Consider the following 15,516-nt stretch of genomic DNA (forward strand, 5'->3'; position numbering starts at 1 on the left):
TCATCAGTTTAAAACTTTGTAGTAAATTTGAGCTGCCGAAGAGAGACATGAGGAAAAATACCTGTTAAAAATGTTGTCACTGGTCATGAAAGTCTAATGTATTTATATCAGCTGTATTTATTTATTTTTATCTTAATACTTCCTTCAGCAAAACAATGGGATTGTAGCAAACTAAAGCCATTTTAGCTGGCAGCTGAAGGATCAAGGATGTTAATCATGTTTCTCCTTTTCCCAGTCTTCTGTTTTTTTAACATAGGCAGAACAATAACAAGAGAAATAAGTTTTGAATATTGCAGCGTAAACAACCATAAGTGCAGAAATCTAACGAAGACTGGAAAAGTAACAGTTAATGGCATGCAGATCTCCATCCCCTCCCTTCCACCTCTTCTGGTTTCTTGTGAATGTTTTTTTTTTCTCATTTGCTTATCATTTTGAGTAAAGTATTGCAAATCTGATTTTTCTTTTCTGGATTACCTTTGAAAAATTCAGGTATAATTTTATGGTTTGGTTTCCAATAAAGAGCCACATGTTGAATATTTCTTATTTGTTATGCAAATTTGAGTCAAATTTTCCCTTTATTCCACCATTTAAATCTAAAATTCTCCAGGAAAAAAAAGCAATTATTTGCTGTTTTGATATCTATTGGAATTGGAGACTGTGGCTTCATAGTGGAGATCAATCTTTATTCAGGATGGGGCTTGTGATGTACTCTCTGCAAAGCACTTTTTTTTTAGCCTTGCGCTTTGTGGAATAACTTACTGTGTCATTTAATTTGATTGTTTATAGGAGCTGTGCCCTTTACCAGCCCAGGAAAATTTCTTAGGAATTATTTTGACTAAAGTTATGTGGATCCTGATCTTTTTCCACACACTCTTGTGAAAAGGCTAAAATAATTTGCTAAAAATCTTGTTGCACAGGTCTGACAATCTCTGGTATTTTACCTATATAGTTCCAGTGTCGGGTATTCAATCTACTGTTGATTTTTGGTTTTTCCATTGCAATTGACTCCAGATTCTCCTGGGTAATCTCATAAAGAACAAAACTCAAGTTTAAATCTTCATGAAGTTCACAATGTTCAGGTGCATTTCACTTTCACATGTTAGAGATTTTATAGGTGATTTCTTCACTTGTGTGGCAAATGTGCTTGCAAAGTTATGCATTGAATGCAAAATCAAAATTTGCATGTGCAATTTGCAAATACTGCCCAACTTTGACAGTCTACTCCCAGTGTGTTTTGTTTCTTGTGTCCTGTATATGAATTCTTCATTTATCTGCTTAGCCTGCTCAAACAGCAAGACTGTTCTGGGTACTGGCGATCTTCTCTAGTTGGTGTGGGGAAAAATGAGATGTGCTCCAGTTATCACTAGATATTTTTTAAATTCAGCTTTCCTCAGTGTTGGGGCAACTTACTATTATTTTGCTGCTGACTGCAAAATCTACACCTATGAAGCACTACAGCAAAAATTGACTTTCCTATTTATAAGACGTTTATTCAGATAAATATCTTTATTCCAAACTTGTAACTGTTTGAAAAGACCTAGTTCTTTTTAAAAGTGATTTTACCCCCATAAAACCCCATTCCAGTGCACAAAGGTTAAAGCTCTGAACATTTATACCAAAATGGAAGCACCTTAGGGCGGCACGGTGGCACAGTGGTTAGCACTGCTGCCTCACAGCGCCAGAGACCTGGGTTCAATTCCCGCCTCAGGCGACTGACTGTGTGGAGTTTGCACGTTTTCCCCGTGTCTGTGTGGGTTTCCTCCGGGTGCTCCGGTTTCCTCCCACAGTCCAAAGATGTGCAGGTCAGGTGAATTGGCCATGCTAAATTGCCCGTAGTGTTAGGTAAGGGGTAGATGTAGGGGTATGGGTGGGTTGCGCTTCGGCAGGGCGGTGTGGACTTGTTGGGCCAAAGGGCCTGTTTCCACACTGTAAGTAATCTAATCTAATCTAAAACCTTTTATATCACTGCAGTATTGCTTTTGGTAAGTAGGTGCTATTTATTGAGTAGATGTGGAAGTGCTGTGCATGCATGCTTGTACCACAAAAGCAAATGGTTCACCAGGGCAGCTCAGTACTTATTTTACATCCTGGATTTATTTTAAGTTGCATGCATTCATAAGAATATCCTATCCATTGCTTACATCCTCCATTAGGCACATTGGAAAAGACCAAAGACCTGGCATTTTGCATATATAGTCAAAACTGCCTTGGCTTCTGCTACTGTGGGCCAACATATAAACCTGGATGATTAAATACTGAAATTTGGTATTGCTCTTTCAAAACATGAAATAAATATAAATAGGTTTATGAACGTTGTGTAGATTCAATGCAGGTAAGGTTTGATGTTTAATATAGACTCCAATCTAGATCACTTCACTTATGGAAATGATATATTTTCATTAGGAGCTTGCTCTAATGTAGAGTTTACTTTGTTTAATTTTGTAACATAATACAACGGATTTCAATGTGCAAGACAAGCCCTTTTCTTGGTCACAACAGATTTGCTTTGAAGATTTTTTAACTGTAAATTTAGAAGTTGCACTTCATGCCTTCATTTTTAAGCATGTTACATGTTTCAGTGATATGATGGCACATCTGGCATTAAATACCTTTATACATACCTGTGTTATTTGAATAGCAAGTACACAAAATTGATAGGCATTGAATTCCTAACACTACATTGTTTCCTAAATTTTATTTATACCTCATTTCAGTTTTCCATAAAAACTATAATCTACCCTGTCAGCTTAAGGACTTGGGTTTTCATCCAGCTAGAAGTGGTCACCTTTCTTCAACTGCAAAGGATCAATATAAGTACGTAAACAAAAGCATGATTGATTTGACTCCATGAGGATTCTGGTCCCAGGCGCGACTTGACATTAGAACTGGAAAATTTTGCACTAACCTGTTGTGGTAGTGTGGTCTATTTTCTGTCCCTGAACCTAGTTAGTACCCAACTTCAAGCTCAGTTCAAAATTTGGCTTGTGTATTGCCTACTTGTTAGAGAAATGGCTAATTTTGTTTAAATGGTTAACAAGCTTTGTTCCTAACATAGACCCCTCATTGTTTTTTTTAATGCAAAGTGATATTAATTTTATCAAGTGAGATCTAAGAGTATTCTTTTTCCAATTAAATTGATTGAACAACTGAAATACACAGGTATATTCTATGTGAAAAGATACTTTCGGAAGGCTACAGGCAATGAAATGGTCAAATCTAAACATGGAAAAATTATCAACCTCCAAAATGAATCAATGAATTTCGATAACTACCTTCAGACTGTGAAACATTGCCATATTGCTCCATTGTAGGGTACATAATGACATAGGTCTTACTCTCTGTCAAAGGTTTGAGGCAAAAGTTATTTACTTACTGGTTAGATAGGACGTTTTGTTGAAATGGTTGGGTCTTACTCATCACACATTATGTGGCAGTTGCTGTATCAGAATAGAATCCCTACAGTGCAAAAGCAGACAATTCAGCTCATCGAGTCTTCACATCCCCTCTGAAGAGCATCCCACTCATACCCATCCCCCTACCTTATCCCTGTATCCCTGAATTTCCTATAGCTAATCCATGTAGTCTGTGCAGTCTGGACACTACAGGCAATTTAGCATGGCCAATCTACCTAACCTGCACATTTTTGGATGTATTTTGAGCTTGTTTTTATTATAATATGATAGTAATGGATGTAGGTTTGCTCGCTGAGCTGGAAGGTTCATTTTCTGACGTTTCATCACCATAATAGGTAACATCTTCAGTGAGCCTCGAGAAGATGTTACCTACTGAAGATGTTACCTATTATGGTGACAAAACAACTAAAAATGAACCTTCCAGCTCAGCGAGCAAACCTGTATCTAGAACCTCCACCCAAGCTACAAATCTTCTCTGAACTCGGTAATATGATAGTAATGTTCCATTCCCGTAGGTTAGTAAAGCTTGGCTGGGATTTCATTCCTCTCCATCTAAAATATCAGTGATAATGTCATGACTTTGTTTTTAACAATTACAAATCGAAGGTTTGTGCTAACTAATTATAGAAAATGCATCATAAATTTATGTTTTTCACATGAAAATTGACTTAAAATAGATATAAATTGCAAAGCTACTGTCTCTAATTTGAATGGCTTGTGTGTTTCTTTTAATCCACAAGTGGAAATGGATATTTGGTCACATGTAGACCTTTGGGAGAACTGAGCAGAGCGCATTTTCTTGTGTTAATGCTCTGCTTATTCAGATGTTAAGAGTGACCACTTTGGGAGAACTCTTTTGCTTGCTGTCTAACATCCAGGAAAATAGCTTGTCTGAACTTAGACGTTCTTCATTTACACTAGCTGATTCAACTTGTTCTTATAAGTTTTTAGCAAAATTATTTGAACAGTAATCCAATTATATTTGGCAAGTAATAATTATCATATTTGATAAAGAACAACAGCCTTTAAAGATGTGCATTTAATAAATTTTGGTATGGCAGCCAACTTCTAAATTATGCACTCTTAAAATAATTTTTATCCCATGTGTGAATTTTGTCATTTGTGATTTTTTTTTGCAGTGGTGGAAATTTAGAGAAAGAAGAACTTTAGTCAATCCTTTAACAAATTGTACCTGTCTAAAAGCAGAAGTGTAGTACTGGTCTGCAAGTTCAGACCAGAAGATTTTGGTGGAAGAAGAAAATCCAAGCTAACAGCTTCATGCTGTTTCCATGCACACATTTTATGAAAGAACTCCAATTAGGAATGAGTTTCTTAATTTTCAGTATTCTACTCTGGCACCTTCTCATGCCTTAGATCTGATATTAGTTCATCAGGGAACCCTTGATATAACTTGTTAATATGACTGACTGCTACTACATTAAGGATGCACACTTTAGGATGATTTTTCAGGGCTAGAATAAAGATTGTCATAATTATTAAAATTGTGTGCATTGCATTCCCCACCCAAAAACAAAACATGCACACTCTCTTGGGATTCTTCAAATCTTATGTGAATTCATCAGTAATCTTTTGGAAGTAGTTATTAAATATTGAGTAATCCTCATACTGTTTCAGGATTTGTAAGTTATGGTTTCCATTTGACAAGCTTTTCAAATGATTCAGTAGTGCTTTGATAGTGCTAACATCAAATTGTAGCAGTGCTTCGGCAGAGACCATTATCCTGATCCAAGGGAGATCTTGACCAACAGCAATCTTGAAATTGATCTTAATAGCAAATAAAATGTGCTCTAATTCCTGTAAAATCTAATGTATAAATTGTTTTTGACTTTCATCTGTATTTAGAATGTTGAAATTGGGTTAAAGATATATGCTGAATATAGCCAGTGTTTGGACTATCCCAACATCAGATACAAGTTCATTGTATAAAACTGCTAATTCCACATTAGCTGTATATTGGTAATTTTTAAAAAGGTGTTTTAATGTAGTAAATTAGAATATCTACCAGTGAGCATCAAAGCGTGCTGTTAAACCGAGTAAGGAGAACTTTACATTGTATTTGTATACGGTAGATCTGAACTGGAATTCCTCTTTAGAAAACATTAATGTAAAACACATTAATCTTCCAGTATACTCATGATACAAAATGCATTTCTAATTTGAATATTGCTGGAAAGAGAGACGTTGTCCAAGCTTTTTGTTTTGCAATCATCAGAGCAAACACAATGCAACATTTCAAATGATCACAATTTATACTACAGGAGAAAGGGCTGCTGATTTTCAACAAATCCCCTGTTGTGGAGTAGATTCTCTTTCTCTCGAGAAAGGTGTGCAGAATTGGGACTCATTTTAAAATTTATTGATGCACATGTATTTATCAATGACTTCCAACTGGATTTTTACAATTATTATGGTGACCCTTTTTGTGAACAAATATTACTTCAGCATTGTAACTGACCTTCAGGTTTTCAGAGAATTAAGCCTGTAGAACATACTGTTTGAACTATACTAGTTGTAGGTAAATGGAAATTGCCTAGTAAAAGGCGCAACTTTTGCAATAAATCTGTCACCCTGTCACCTTGGGTTCCAACTAACAGAACACTTTCTACACCAATTTGCAGAAGAAAGTATTTATCAAAATAGTTTCTATAAAATTCAGCATAAAATGCCAAAGAAATTGGTTTAGTAACTTGTTGATACTATGTCAGTATCCTACTGATTTACCTGAAAACAAATTTCCACTTCTGTGATTGTCATGTCAATGGCACCTACGTTTTGGAAACTTCATATCAGTTTTCTGATCTATTTCTCATTCAAGTCTTTCAGACATATCCAAGAACCCACTTGAATGATGCTATTATTCACTTTTAAAATTTATTTTCCTGTACATCTTTGCTTGCATCTCTCTATTTAAAGTCCATTGTTTTCAATGTTCACTGTGGTTTGTCGTCCCACTTTGCAGTTTTAATTTTATCTTTTCTCCTGGTTCCTGATTCCCCTGCATGCCACTAACTGGTTTAAATAGTGTGTTAATTGATTTGTGAATTCAGGCTGAATTGCATCATCAGCAGATGTCTGATCCGGACCTACTGGAGGAATCGTCTTCCCTGCTGGATCCAAGTGAGCTGGGACGCGGTGCCCCCTTGAGACTTGGGTAACTTAATTTTTAAATTAGTTTTAATCTGAAACTTACTTCCTGCGGAAACAGAAATATAATTCCTTTACCAGAATAGCTCAATTTGTGACAATCTGATTGCATGCTTGAGTTTCAGGTGAATTTGGAAATCGGGGACAATCTTTGATTTTTAAAAGTAGACTCTTTATAAAACATTTTAGTACAATTTCTTTGTGAATAAGTATTTATGATTTTTCTTTTAATGCATTCTCTTTGATTGGATGTGGAAGTTGCATTCCTTTCTCTCCCTATTTGCCTATGTTTCCTCAACAAGTTAAGTTTCAGTGGCTTGGGAGACTTTAAATTGGGAAAATTACCTGAATTTTTCTGAGTGCGTCTATCATGAGAGTTGCTTTTTATGATAGTGGATAGTAAACTATCTGTAATAGTTTACTTGATGTTATGGCAGGTGAGCAGTGATAGTATAATTCTTTAGTTTACCTGCCTGACTGTAACTGGTGCTTTTAGAAGTATTTATTTTCCAGTTCAGTGTGTATTCAACTGTCTTGCATGCTGAGACTGTTCATCTTGTTTTAAATCCACAGGTTTTCTTGTGAATGTAAAATATATATTTAATACCAGATATATTTTTTTAAAAATGCTCCAACACTCACTCGTGCATATTAAAGAGTTATATAGCTAAAACTGCAATGATGGCGAGCAGAGTAAATTGTATATCTCAAAAAAAAAATTAGTTACATATGGATCTTGTATATTGACTTGGATAATTTCAGGCTGGGTTTGGTCATCTTTCTGGATGGTTTGAAATGTTGATTAAACAATCCGTGCCTATTACTTTGATTCATCAACTACTTGGCAGACATTGAGGAAGCTGTCTGTGGTGGTTGGCTGGTTAGAGGCAGGCAGGACGTAGGTTTGCAGAATGAATGGAGAAAGAGAGCCATTGCCAGTCCTCCTCTTGCGATTTACCCGTTCAAGGGCTTTCTGGTTGCTGACTGGGCCTCTAAAAGCAACTCCTTGAAAAACAAGTGGTTAGCTTCCTGTTGCCTGAACTTCCTTCACAAACTAACTAGTTACCAAGCATGGTTGTCATAAATGCATTCCAGGGCCACTATTTAAAGTGATGAAATTAAAATTTGATAATTGTGGCCCTTCTCTCAGCTGGAGGCTGCTGTTGAAAATGACTGAGTTTAACGGCTTAGTCTTTACTTGTCTGAGTCATCAGAAGGTAGAAATCCACACTCATGTACGCTTGTCCTGTGACCAGACACAGGCCCGATTCTAAGTTGATTTTTTTAAAGTTGCAAGATGAAGCTATGTAAATGAAGTGCCATTTTGAAACCTGCTGTTTAGGTGACTTGAGTCTTTATGAAACTTTTTTTTTCCTGTGGTTCTTCCATGCTTTAAAATAATTCAGTTTTTGAGACTATTTATAATATTGTCCATTGGGTTTAATGTGTATATTTTGGGAATGCGTAGTATGTACTTTTTAAGAATGTGATTTTTAAGAAGAAAAACTGACCAATAAGCATGCATTTCTGAAAATCATAAGAACAGTACATTTAAAAATAATAAAATCCACAAGTTTGCTTTTGGTAGCTGAGTACTTTATGCATAAACCTTGTCAGAATTCATTCAAAATAAAATCAAAGTGAACAACGCTAATTGTGTGCATTAGAGAAATTCAAATGTATATCTTAATAAAAATGTTAGTCTATTTGATCTGTTTTAGTCTTTGCATCACCCTGGGATGCATTCTGTATTTTGCCTATACAGCTTTATGACAGTGCATATACTTTTATATACAGCTTTGTAGCTGGAGTGATAAACCGAGAGAGGATTCCTACATTTGAACGAATGTTGTGGCGAGTATGCAGAGGAAATGTCTTTTTACGCCAAGCTGAAATTGAAAATCCCTTGGAGGACCCTGTAGCTGTAAGTACCTGGCATGAAATCTTAATATACAGTTAAATTAAGATTGAAACCATAACAGCAAAAAATAGTCTGCTACTGCTGTGGTTTAATTCTTTTGCAACACTGATTATAGAATAACTTTGAAATCCAGTGATTTTACACCCACAAATGAACCAGTATTGCAGGCATTTTTTAGAAGTTGTAGCCCCACCACTGTTGAAGAGCTTATGCTCAAAACGTCGACTCCCTTGCTCCTCAGATGCTACCTGACTGGCTATGCTTTTCCAGCAACTCACTTTTTGACTCTGAGGAGTAAAAATAGGCAGGTTTTCTAGGAGCTAAAAGCAGTTCCTTTTTGAGTTCAGGACAAATTTGTGCAGGCTTTCAAGATTGTGGAATCTCCAACCTGTATGTTGACAGACCAATGAGGGGAGAGGCCATTTTGGATTTGGTTCTCTGCAACAAGCCAGGACAGGTGTCAGATCTCTGGGTGGGAGAACACTTTGGTGAAAGTGATCACAACTGCCTCACATTTAGCATAGCCTTGGAGAGTGAAAGGAGCAGTTACCGAGGGAAGGTATTTAATTGGGGAAAAGGAAATTATGACACGATCAGACAGGAGTTGGGAAGTACAGACTGGGATCAGTTATTCCATAGAAAGGGCACAGCAGACATGTGGAGACTATTTAAGAAGCAGTTGTTGTGAGTGATGCACAAATTTGTTCCTCTGAGACAGGTAAGAAGGGGGAAGATTAAGGAACCTTGCTTGACGAGAACAGAGGAACTTCTTGTCAAAAGGAAGAAGGCAGCTTACGTAAGGTGGAGGAAGCAAGATCTAGCACAGCTTTAGAGGATTACAGGCTAGCTAGAAAGGAGCTCAGAATTGGACTGAGGAGAGCCGGGGGGGGGGGGGGGGGTACGAAAAAGGCTTGGCAATAAGAATTAAGGAGAGCCAAGAAGCATTTTACTCATACGTGAGGAATAAGATAATGATCAGGGAGAAGGTTGGACTAATTAGGGAACTTGTGCGTGGAGTCTGCGCGGATAGAGGAAGCCCCAAATGAGGTTTTTGCTTCAGTTTTCACCAAGGAAAGGGAACTTGTTGTAAATGAAAACTTAGAGGAACTGGGATACAGTCTTGACGAGATGAAGATTGATGAAGTTGATGTGCTGGAAATTTTGGAGAACCTTAAGATTGATAAGTCTCCAGGGCCAGACCAGATTTATCCTAGGCTGCTCTGGGAAGCGAGAAAGGAGGTTGCTAAGCCGCTGGCGAGGATATTTGCCTCTTCACTCTCCACAGGAGTCATACCGGAGGTTTGGAAGGAGGCGAATGTTGTTCCTCTTTTCAAGAAGGGTAATAGGGAAGTCCCAATTACAGACCAGCCAGTCTTCCATCTGTGGTCAGCAAAGTTTGGAAAGAATCCTAAGGGATAGGATTTATGACTATTTGGCAAAGCATAGTGTGATTAAAGGCAGTCAGCGTGGCTTTGAGAGGGGCAGGTCATGCCTCACAAATCTTAGAGTTCTTTGAGGCGGTGTCAAGACAGGTCGACAACGGTCGATCAGTGGATGTGGTGTATATGGACTTCAGCAAGGCATTTGATAGGGTTCTCCATGGTAGGCTGATTCATAAAGTCAGGAAGTATGGGATGCTGGAGGTTTGGCTATCTGGATTCAGAATTGGCTGGCTGACAGAAGATGTAGATGGGAAGTATTCTGGCTGGACGTCAGTGTTGAGTGGGGTCCCGCAGGGCTCTGTTTTTGGGCCTCTGCTCTTTGTAGTTTTCAAAATGACTTGGATGAGGAGGTTGAGGGGTGGGTTAGTAAATTTGCAGGGGACACAAAGGTTGGAGGTGCCGTTGATAGAGGGCTACTGCAGGCTGCAGCACGACATAGACAGGATGTAGAGCTGGACTGAGAAATGGCAGATGGAGTTCAACCTGGATAAATGCAAAGTGATGCATTTTGGAAGGTCGAACTCGAATGCTGAATATAGGATTAAAGATAGGATTCTTGGCAGTGTGGATCTGGGTGTGCAAGTACATAGATCCCTCAAAGTTGCCACCCAAGTGGATAGGGTGGTTAAGAAAGCATATGGTGTTTGGCTTTCATTAACAGGGGGATCGAGTTTAAGAGCCGCGAGATTTTGCTGCAGGTCTACAAGTCCCTGGTGAGACCACACTTTTGGAATATTGTGTCCAGTTCTGGTCGCCTTACTATAGGACAGATACAGAGACTTTGGACAGGGTGCAAAGAACGTTTACCAGGATGCTGCCTGGACTGGAGGTCTTCCCTTATGAAGAAAGGTTGAATAAACTCAGACTTTTCTCTGGAGAGAAGGGGAAAGAGAGGAGACCTGATCGAGGTGTACAAAATAATGAGAGGAATAGATAGAGTCAATAGCCAGAGACTTTTCCCCAAGGCAGGATTGACTCCTACGAGAAGTCGTAGTTTGAAGATATTAGGAGAAAGGTATAAAGGAGACATCAGAGGTAGGTTCTTTATGCAGAGAATTGTGAATGCATTGCCAGCTGTGGTGGTGGAAGCAGAGACATTGGGGACATTTAAGTGACTGCTGGACAGGCACGTGGATAGCAATGAGTTGAGGGGTGCATGGGTTAAGTTACTATATTTGACGTTAGGATTAAATCTCGGCACAACATCGCGGGCCAAAGGGCCTGTTCTGTGCTGTACTTTTCTATGTTCTATGTTCTGCCTGAATTTTAGGTTGAATCTACTGATCCTCTATTAAATACATGCAGTAGTTTTGTTTTTTCCACTGACTTCAAGTAATACAGATTTTTAAGATGCTGAATGTTAAACATATGTCTGTGTTATATAGTGGATATGCAAATATTTTTGAGGTGTAGACTGAGTTCAGTGCCCCCAGTGTATGGAAGGCACACAGTGATTTGGATACTGGTTAAATTACATTTGGCTGATTTTGTCTTTTAAGCAAGCAAGTGAATGCTAGGAGGTGAATTAGTCGAGGTGGAGCCATAGACAATGTAGTAATAAATTATTGCTAATTGTGACATTTCTTCCTTTTTTTTGTTTTGGATGCTGCAAATGAGAGTTTCTGGCAGCAATTAAATGGCTGCGCACACAAAGTAATGTAGCTACTTGAAAATGATGCCAACGCATGGGATAAGTTGAATAACCATTTATCTCTAATGGAATTTGTGGTTTTAATGATATTGCAATTTTTAACGGCCAGGGATAAGCATACAAATTTGGCCTCAGCAGTCTTCTCCACCAGTAAAGTGGGGGCTGGGAGGAAAGAAATCTGTAGATACCATCTACTGATACAGATAGTGACTATCTTCTGATCAAGCGGAACAGGCATTATTCCCTTTATTTGTCCTTTCACATTGGCATCAATATGTTTGTTTCCATGCAAATTTCAGCATGGTCTAATTTTTAATTTTGCTATCCTGGTAAAACTGGGAATTCAGATTAATATTTGTTTTCTTTTCAGGGAGGTCAGGTAGACAAGTCTGTCTTCATTATTTTCTTTCAAGGTGACCAGTTGAAAAATCGAGTGAAGAAAATTTGTGAAGGGTGAGATTGCTTATTTTTTTTCTTGTTGGTTATGCATTAATTCCCATTAACTGAACAGTTAAACCTTTATCCATCATGCCCATGTAATCAGAGTATTAGATGAGCTACTAGATTATTAGTCCCGTGACCTTACCACTCTGCTATCGCCTCTAGGGAGAACTGATCATTTTACTTGATGAATTTGATTATTTGTGAATTTTTTTTTTTCTTCTTTACTTCAGCTAGCTTTCAAACTAAAAATAACATGGGATTGCAGTTCAAAGATGATCTAGTGTTTACTGGTAATCTGATAGCACTACTAGTGTGCAGTAAGTAAAAACATTTACTTCAGAACACTGACAATAACAATTTACTGAGAACTGCCTTCTTACAGGTTCCGAGCCTCCCTCTATCCCTGCCCAGAAACTCCTAATGAAAGAAAGGAAATGTTAGCTGGTGTCAACACACGAATCGATGATCTTCAAATGGTATGGTATTCATCAGTATTTTTGTACTTCATAATCGCCTTGCGATTTTTCTGTAAAGTTTAGAGACACATTTTTAAAGATATTAACGCAAACAGTATTTGTCTATCCCTTTTAAGGTTAATTATTTTTATGAAATAGAAACAGAAGTAAATCATTCAGTCCCTCAAACCTACTCCGTCGTTCTATAAGAATGTGTCTGATCTTTTGTTTTTTTTGAGTTTGACATTCCCATCTACCTCCTAATAATTTTTAATTCTCTTGCCTATTGTGAGTCTATCCACTTCTGTCTTTAAAGTATTTAATGACCCTGCTTCCACAGCCTTCTGAGGAAGAGAGTTGCAAAATTGCTCAGCCCTCTGAGAGAAGTTTCTGCTTGAGAAGGTGACCCATAATTTTAAAGCTGTGCCTCCAAGTTCTTGACTGGTTGTCAAGTGGAAACAATCTTTTCACGTTCACCTTGTTCAGGACTTTAGACATTTAGTCGTTAGCCCTCACTAAACTCCATTTGAAGCAAATGCAGCCTGTCTAACTGATTCCTTATGAAACAATTTTCTATGTCAATCTTGTAAACCTTCTCTGGACTGCCTCCAATGCACTTACAACCTCCTTTTGAAGTAAAGAGACCAAAATTGCACTCCGTATTTGAGATGTGGTCTCAGCAACAATGTTATTAATTGTATTGTACTTATTTTCAATCGGTCCAACATGGGTTGGATATTAATGGATTTCCCTTTAAGTTGTAATCCTGTTTCTTCTAATATAACCTGGTTACAAACTGTTCTAATTTAAATATTAGCATTATTTTACTGTTATAGTGTCTTACATTTTTGTTATTATACACTTGGAATATTTGAAGAAGGTGCAGTGCTGACATTAAAATCTAACTCTTTATGCCACTCCAATTCAGTCCATTAGTGAGACATTTGTGTGCTTTAATAGTCACTCCTCGAATTCACTCACCAATTATATGTATGAGAATTTTCAGCCAATATATTTCACAGATTGCATTCAGCTCCCAAATTTAATAGACACTGGGCTGTTTGCCCATTGAAAGTTTGTTTGGGTACAATAGCTGCATATCTGCGCACATCATCATCAGCATGCTACCTTAGAACTAAGTCATTCAAACATTAAATGTAAGTGTAACATCTAAGGTTCCTGTCATCAGTTATGCAAGTTAACAATACCTTTTATTCTATCGGGCGGAGCAGTGTCAATCTTTTAATCATATTAGAAGAGCTTTGAGAACATCAAGACGATTTCTGTGACTTTGGAGTATAAAATATGTTAGTTTATGAGCAGAAATAAAACAGGAAATGCTGTAGAAACTCAGCAGATGTAGCAGTGTCCCTGGAGAGAGAAACTGAGTTAACATTCCAAATACCAAGACATTTCTTTGGAACTGAAAAAGACTCATTGGACTTGAAATGTTAAGTGTTTGTCTCCCCATGGTTCTGCCACACTTGCTGAGTTTCTCCAGGACTTCCTGTTGTTTTTTTTTTTAACAATCTCCTGCATCTGTGGAATTTTGCTTTTATCTCAGGTTATGGCCAGTATGTATAAAGGTGCTTTTGTTTTATCAAGGAGAAAGTTTGCCAAGTTAATACCCTTTGCTGTTTTCAAAAGTCACCTTAGACTGGATTGTTGGAGATGTGTGAAATAGAAATGCTCAGTTTTGTTCAATTTTTTTTTTCCCTCTTCCAATACTTTTGGTTTCTTTGCTCGTTTACCCTCTTCCTGTGTGCTACTGATTTGGGCTGAGCTCTGCAACATATTGGAGCAAACTCATGTCCATTATTGAGGTGTAATGCAGAAATCCAGTAGATGATAATATTTTCCATAAACTTACTTGTCCTCTCCAGGTCTTAAATCAGACTGAGGATCATCGTCAGAGGGTTCTGCAGGCAGCTGCAAAGACTATTCGTGTATGGTTTATTAAAGTACGAAAAATGAAGGCCATCTATCATACCCTTAACCTCTGTAATATTGATGTAACTCAAAAATGTCTAATTGCGGAAGTCTGGTGTCCAGTTACTGACTTGGATTCAATTCAGTTTGCCCTCCGCAGGGGTACGGTAAGTGAACTCAGAATTTCAGCAATTTTTTTTCCTTTCACAGGATGTAGTAGTTGCTGGCTAGGACAGCATTTTATATCTATACCTAATTGCTCTTGAGAATGTGATGGTAAGCTACCTCCTTGAATCACTACCATCCATGTGATGTAGGTACACAAACAGTGCCCCTAGGGACAGAGTTCCAGGATTTTGACCTAGTGGCAGTAAAGGAACAGTGGTTATAGTTCTAAATTAAGATGATATGTGAAGGACAACGTGCAGTTGATGATCCATGTTTAGTTTGCATTTCCTTGACTCATGAACCTCAGGCAGCACTCCAAGTAAGTGACAAATCCAAGTGATGTAAGTTCCATGAAAAATCTCAGATTCTAAAAGGAATGAGAAGACGAAGGAACATCAGGTGTTTTTAAACCCTGATTTTATTCACAAGCTTGAATCTGTTTGGTGTTACATTTTCATTCATGGAACTTGATAAACAGGAAAGGCCCATTTCCTATCCTGAAAATGGTAGGAAACTTTAGGTTTTCTATTGTAAAAATGTAGAGTTAGATCTTTACATTTCAATACTTAAACATTGTAGTTATTTGAGACACTTGGAGAGCTCCCCTAACTTTTCTCCTCACATTTCGCTTCATTTAGTGTAAATGTATTTAGACAGTCTCTTCAAAATGATCTATACTGAAGAAGTTTCTATTTTTAGGAACGCAGTGGATCAACAGTTCCATCCATCTTGAACAGGATGCAAACCAGCCAGACTCCTCCAACTTATAACAAGACCAATAAATTTACTTATGGCTTTCAAAACATTGTGGATGCATATGGAATTGGTACCTACAGGGAAATTAATCCTGGTAAGAAGTCACATTGTACATACATAACGTTGCATATCAAATCACCTGTTTTTCTGTAAACTTGACTTTCTGATTATT

The 15,516-nt window shown here is 37.7% G+C and overlaps 1 protein-coding gene across 5 annotated transcripts in view; it reads left to right on the forward strand.

Annotated features, from left to right (window-relative positions):
• Positions 1 to 15,516, forward strand: part of LOC140465771 (V-type proton ATPase 116 kDa subunit a 1) — a 61,095-nt gene that overhangs the window by 12,925 nt on the left and 32,654 nt on the right. For 3 of the 5 annotated variants that reach the window (XM_072561523.1, XM_072561525.1, XM_072561524.1), the window contains exons 6-11: positions 6,482 to 6,585; positions 8,376 to 8,502; positions 11,963 to 12,045; positions 12,419 to 12,512; positions 14,375 to 14,587; positions 15,288 to 15,438. In XM_072561523.1, coding sequence (XP_072417624.1) covers positions 6,482 to 6,585; positions 8,376 to 8,502; positions 11,963 to 12,045; positions 12,419 to 12,512; positions 14,375 to 14,587; positions 15,288 to 15,438 — 772 coding nt within the window. The remainder of the gene's footprint in view (positions 1 to 6,481; positions 6,586 to 8,375; positions 8,503 to 11,962; positions 12,046 to 12,418; positions 12,513 to 14,374; positions 14,588 to 15,287; positions 15,439 to 15,516) is intronic. The other 2 variants (XM_072561526.1, XM_072561527.1) reach the window with 1 other exon arrangement.

This window comes from Chiloscyllium punctatum, chromosome 42 (assembly GCF_047496795.1).
Source record: "Chiloscyllium punctatum isolate Juve2018m chromosome 42, sChiPun1.3, whole genome shotgun sequence".
NCBI lineage: Eukaryota > Metazoa > Chordata > Chondrichthyes > Orectolobiformes > Hemiscylliidae > Chiloscyllium > Chiloscyllium punctatum.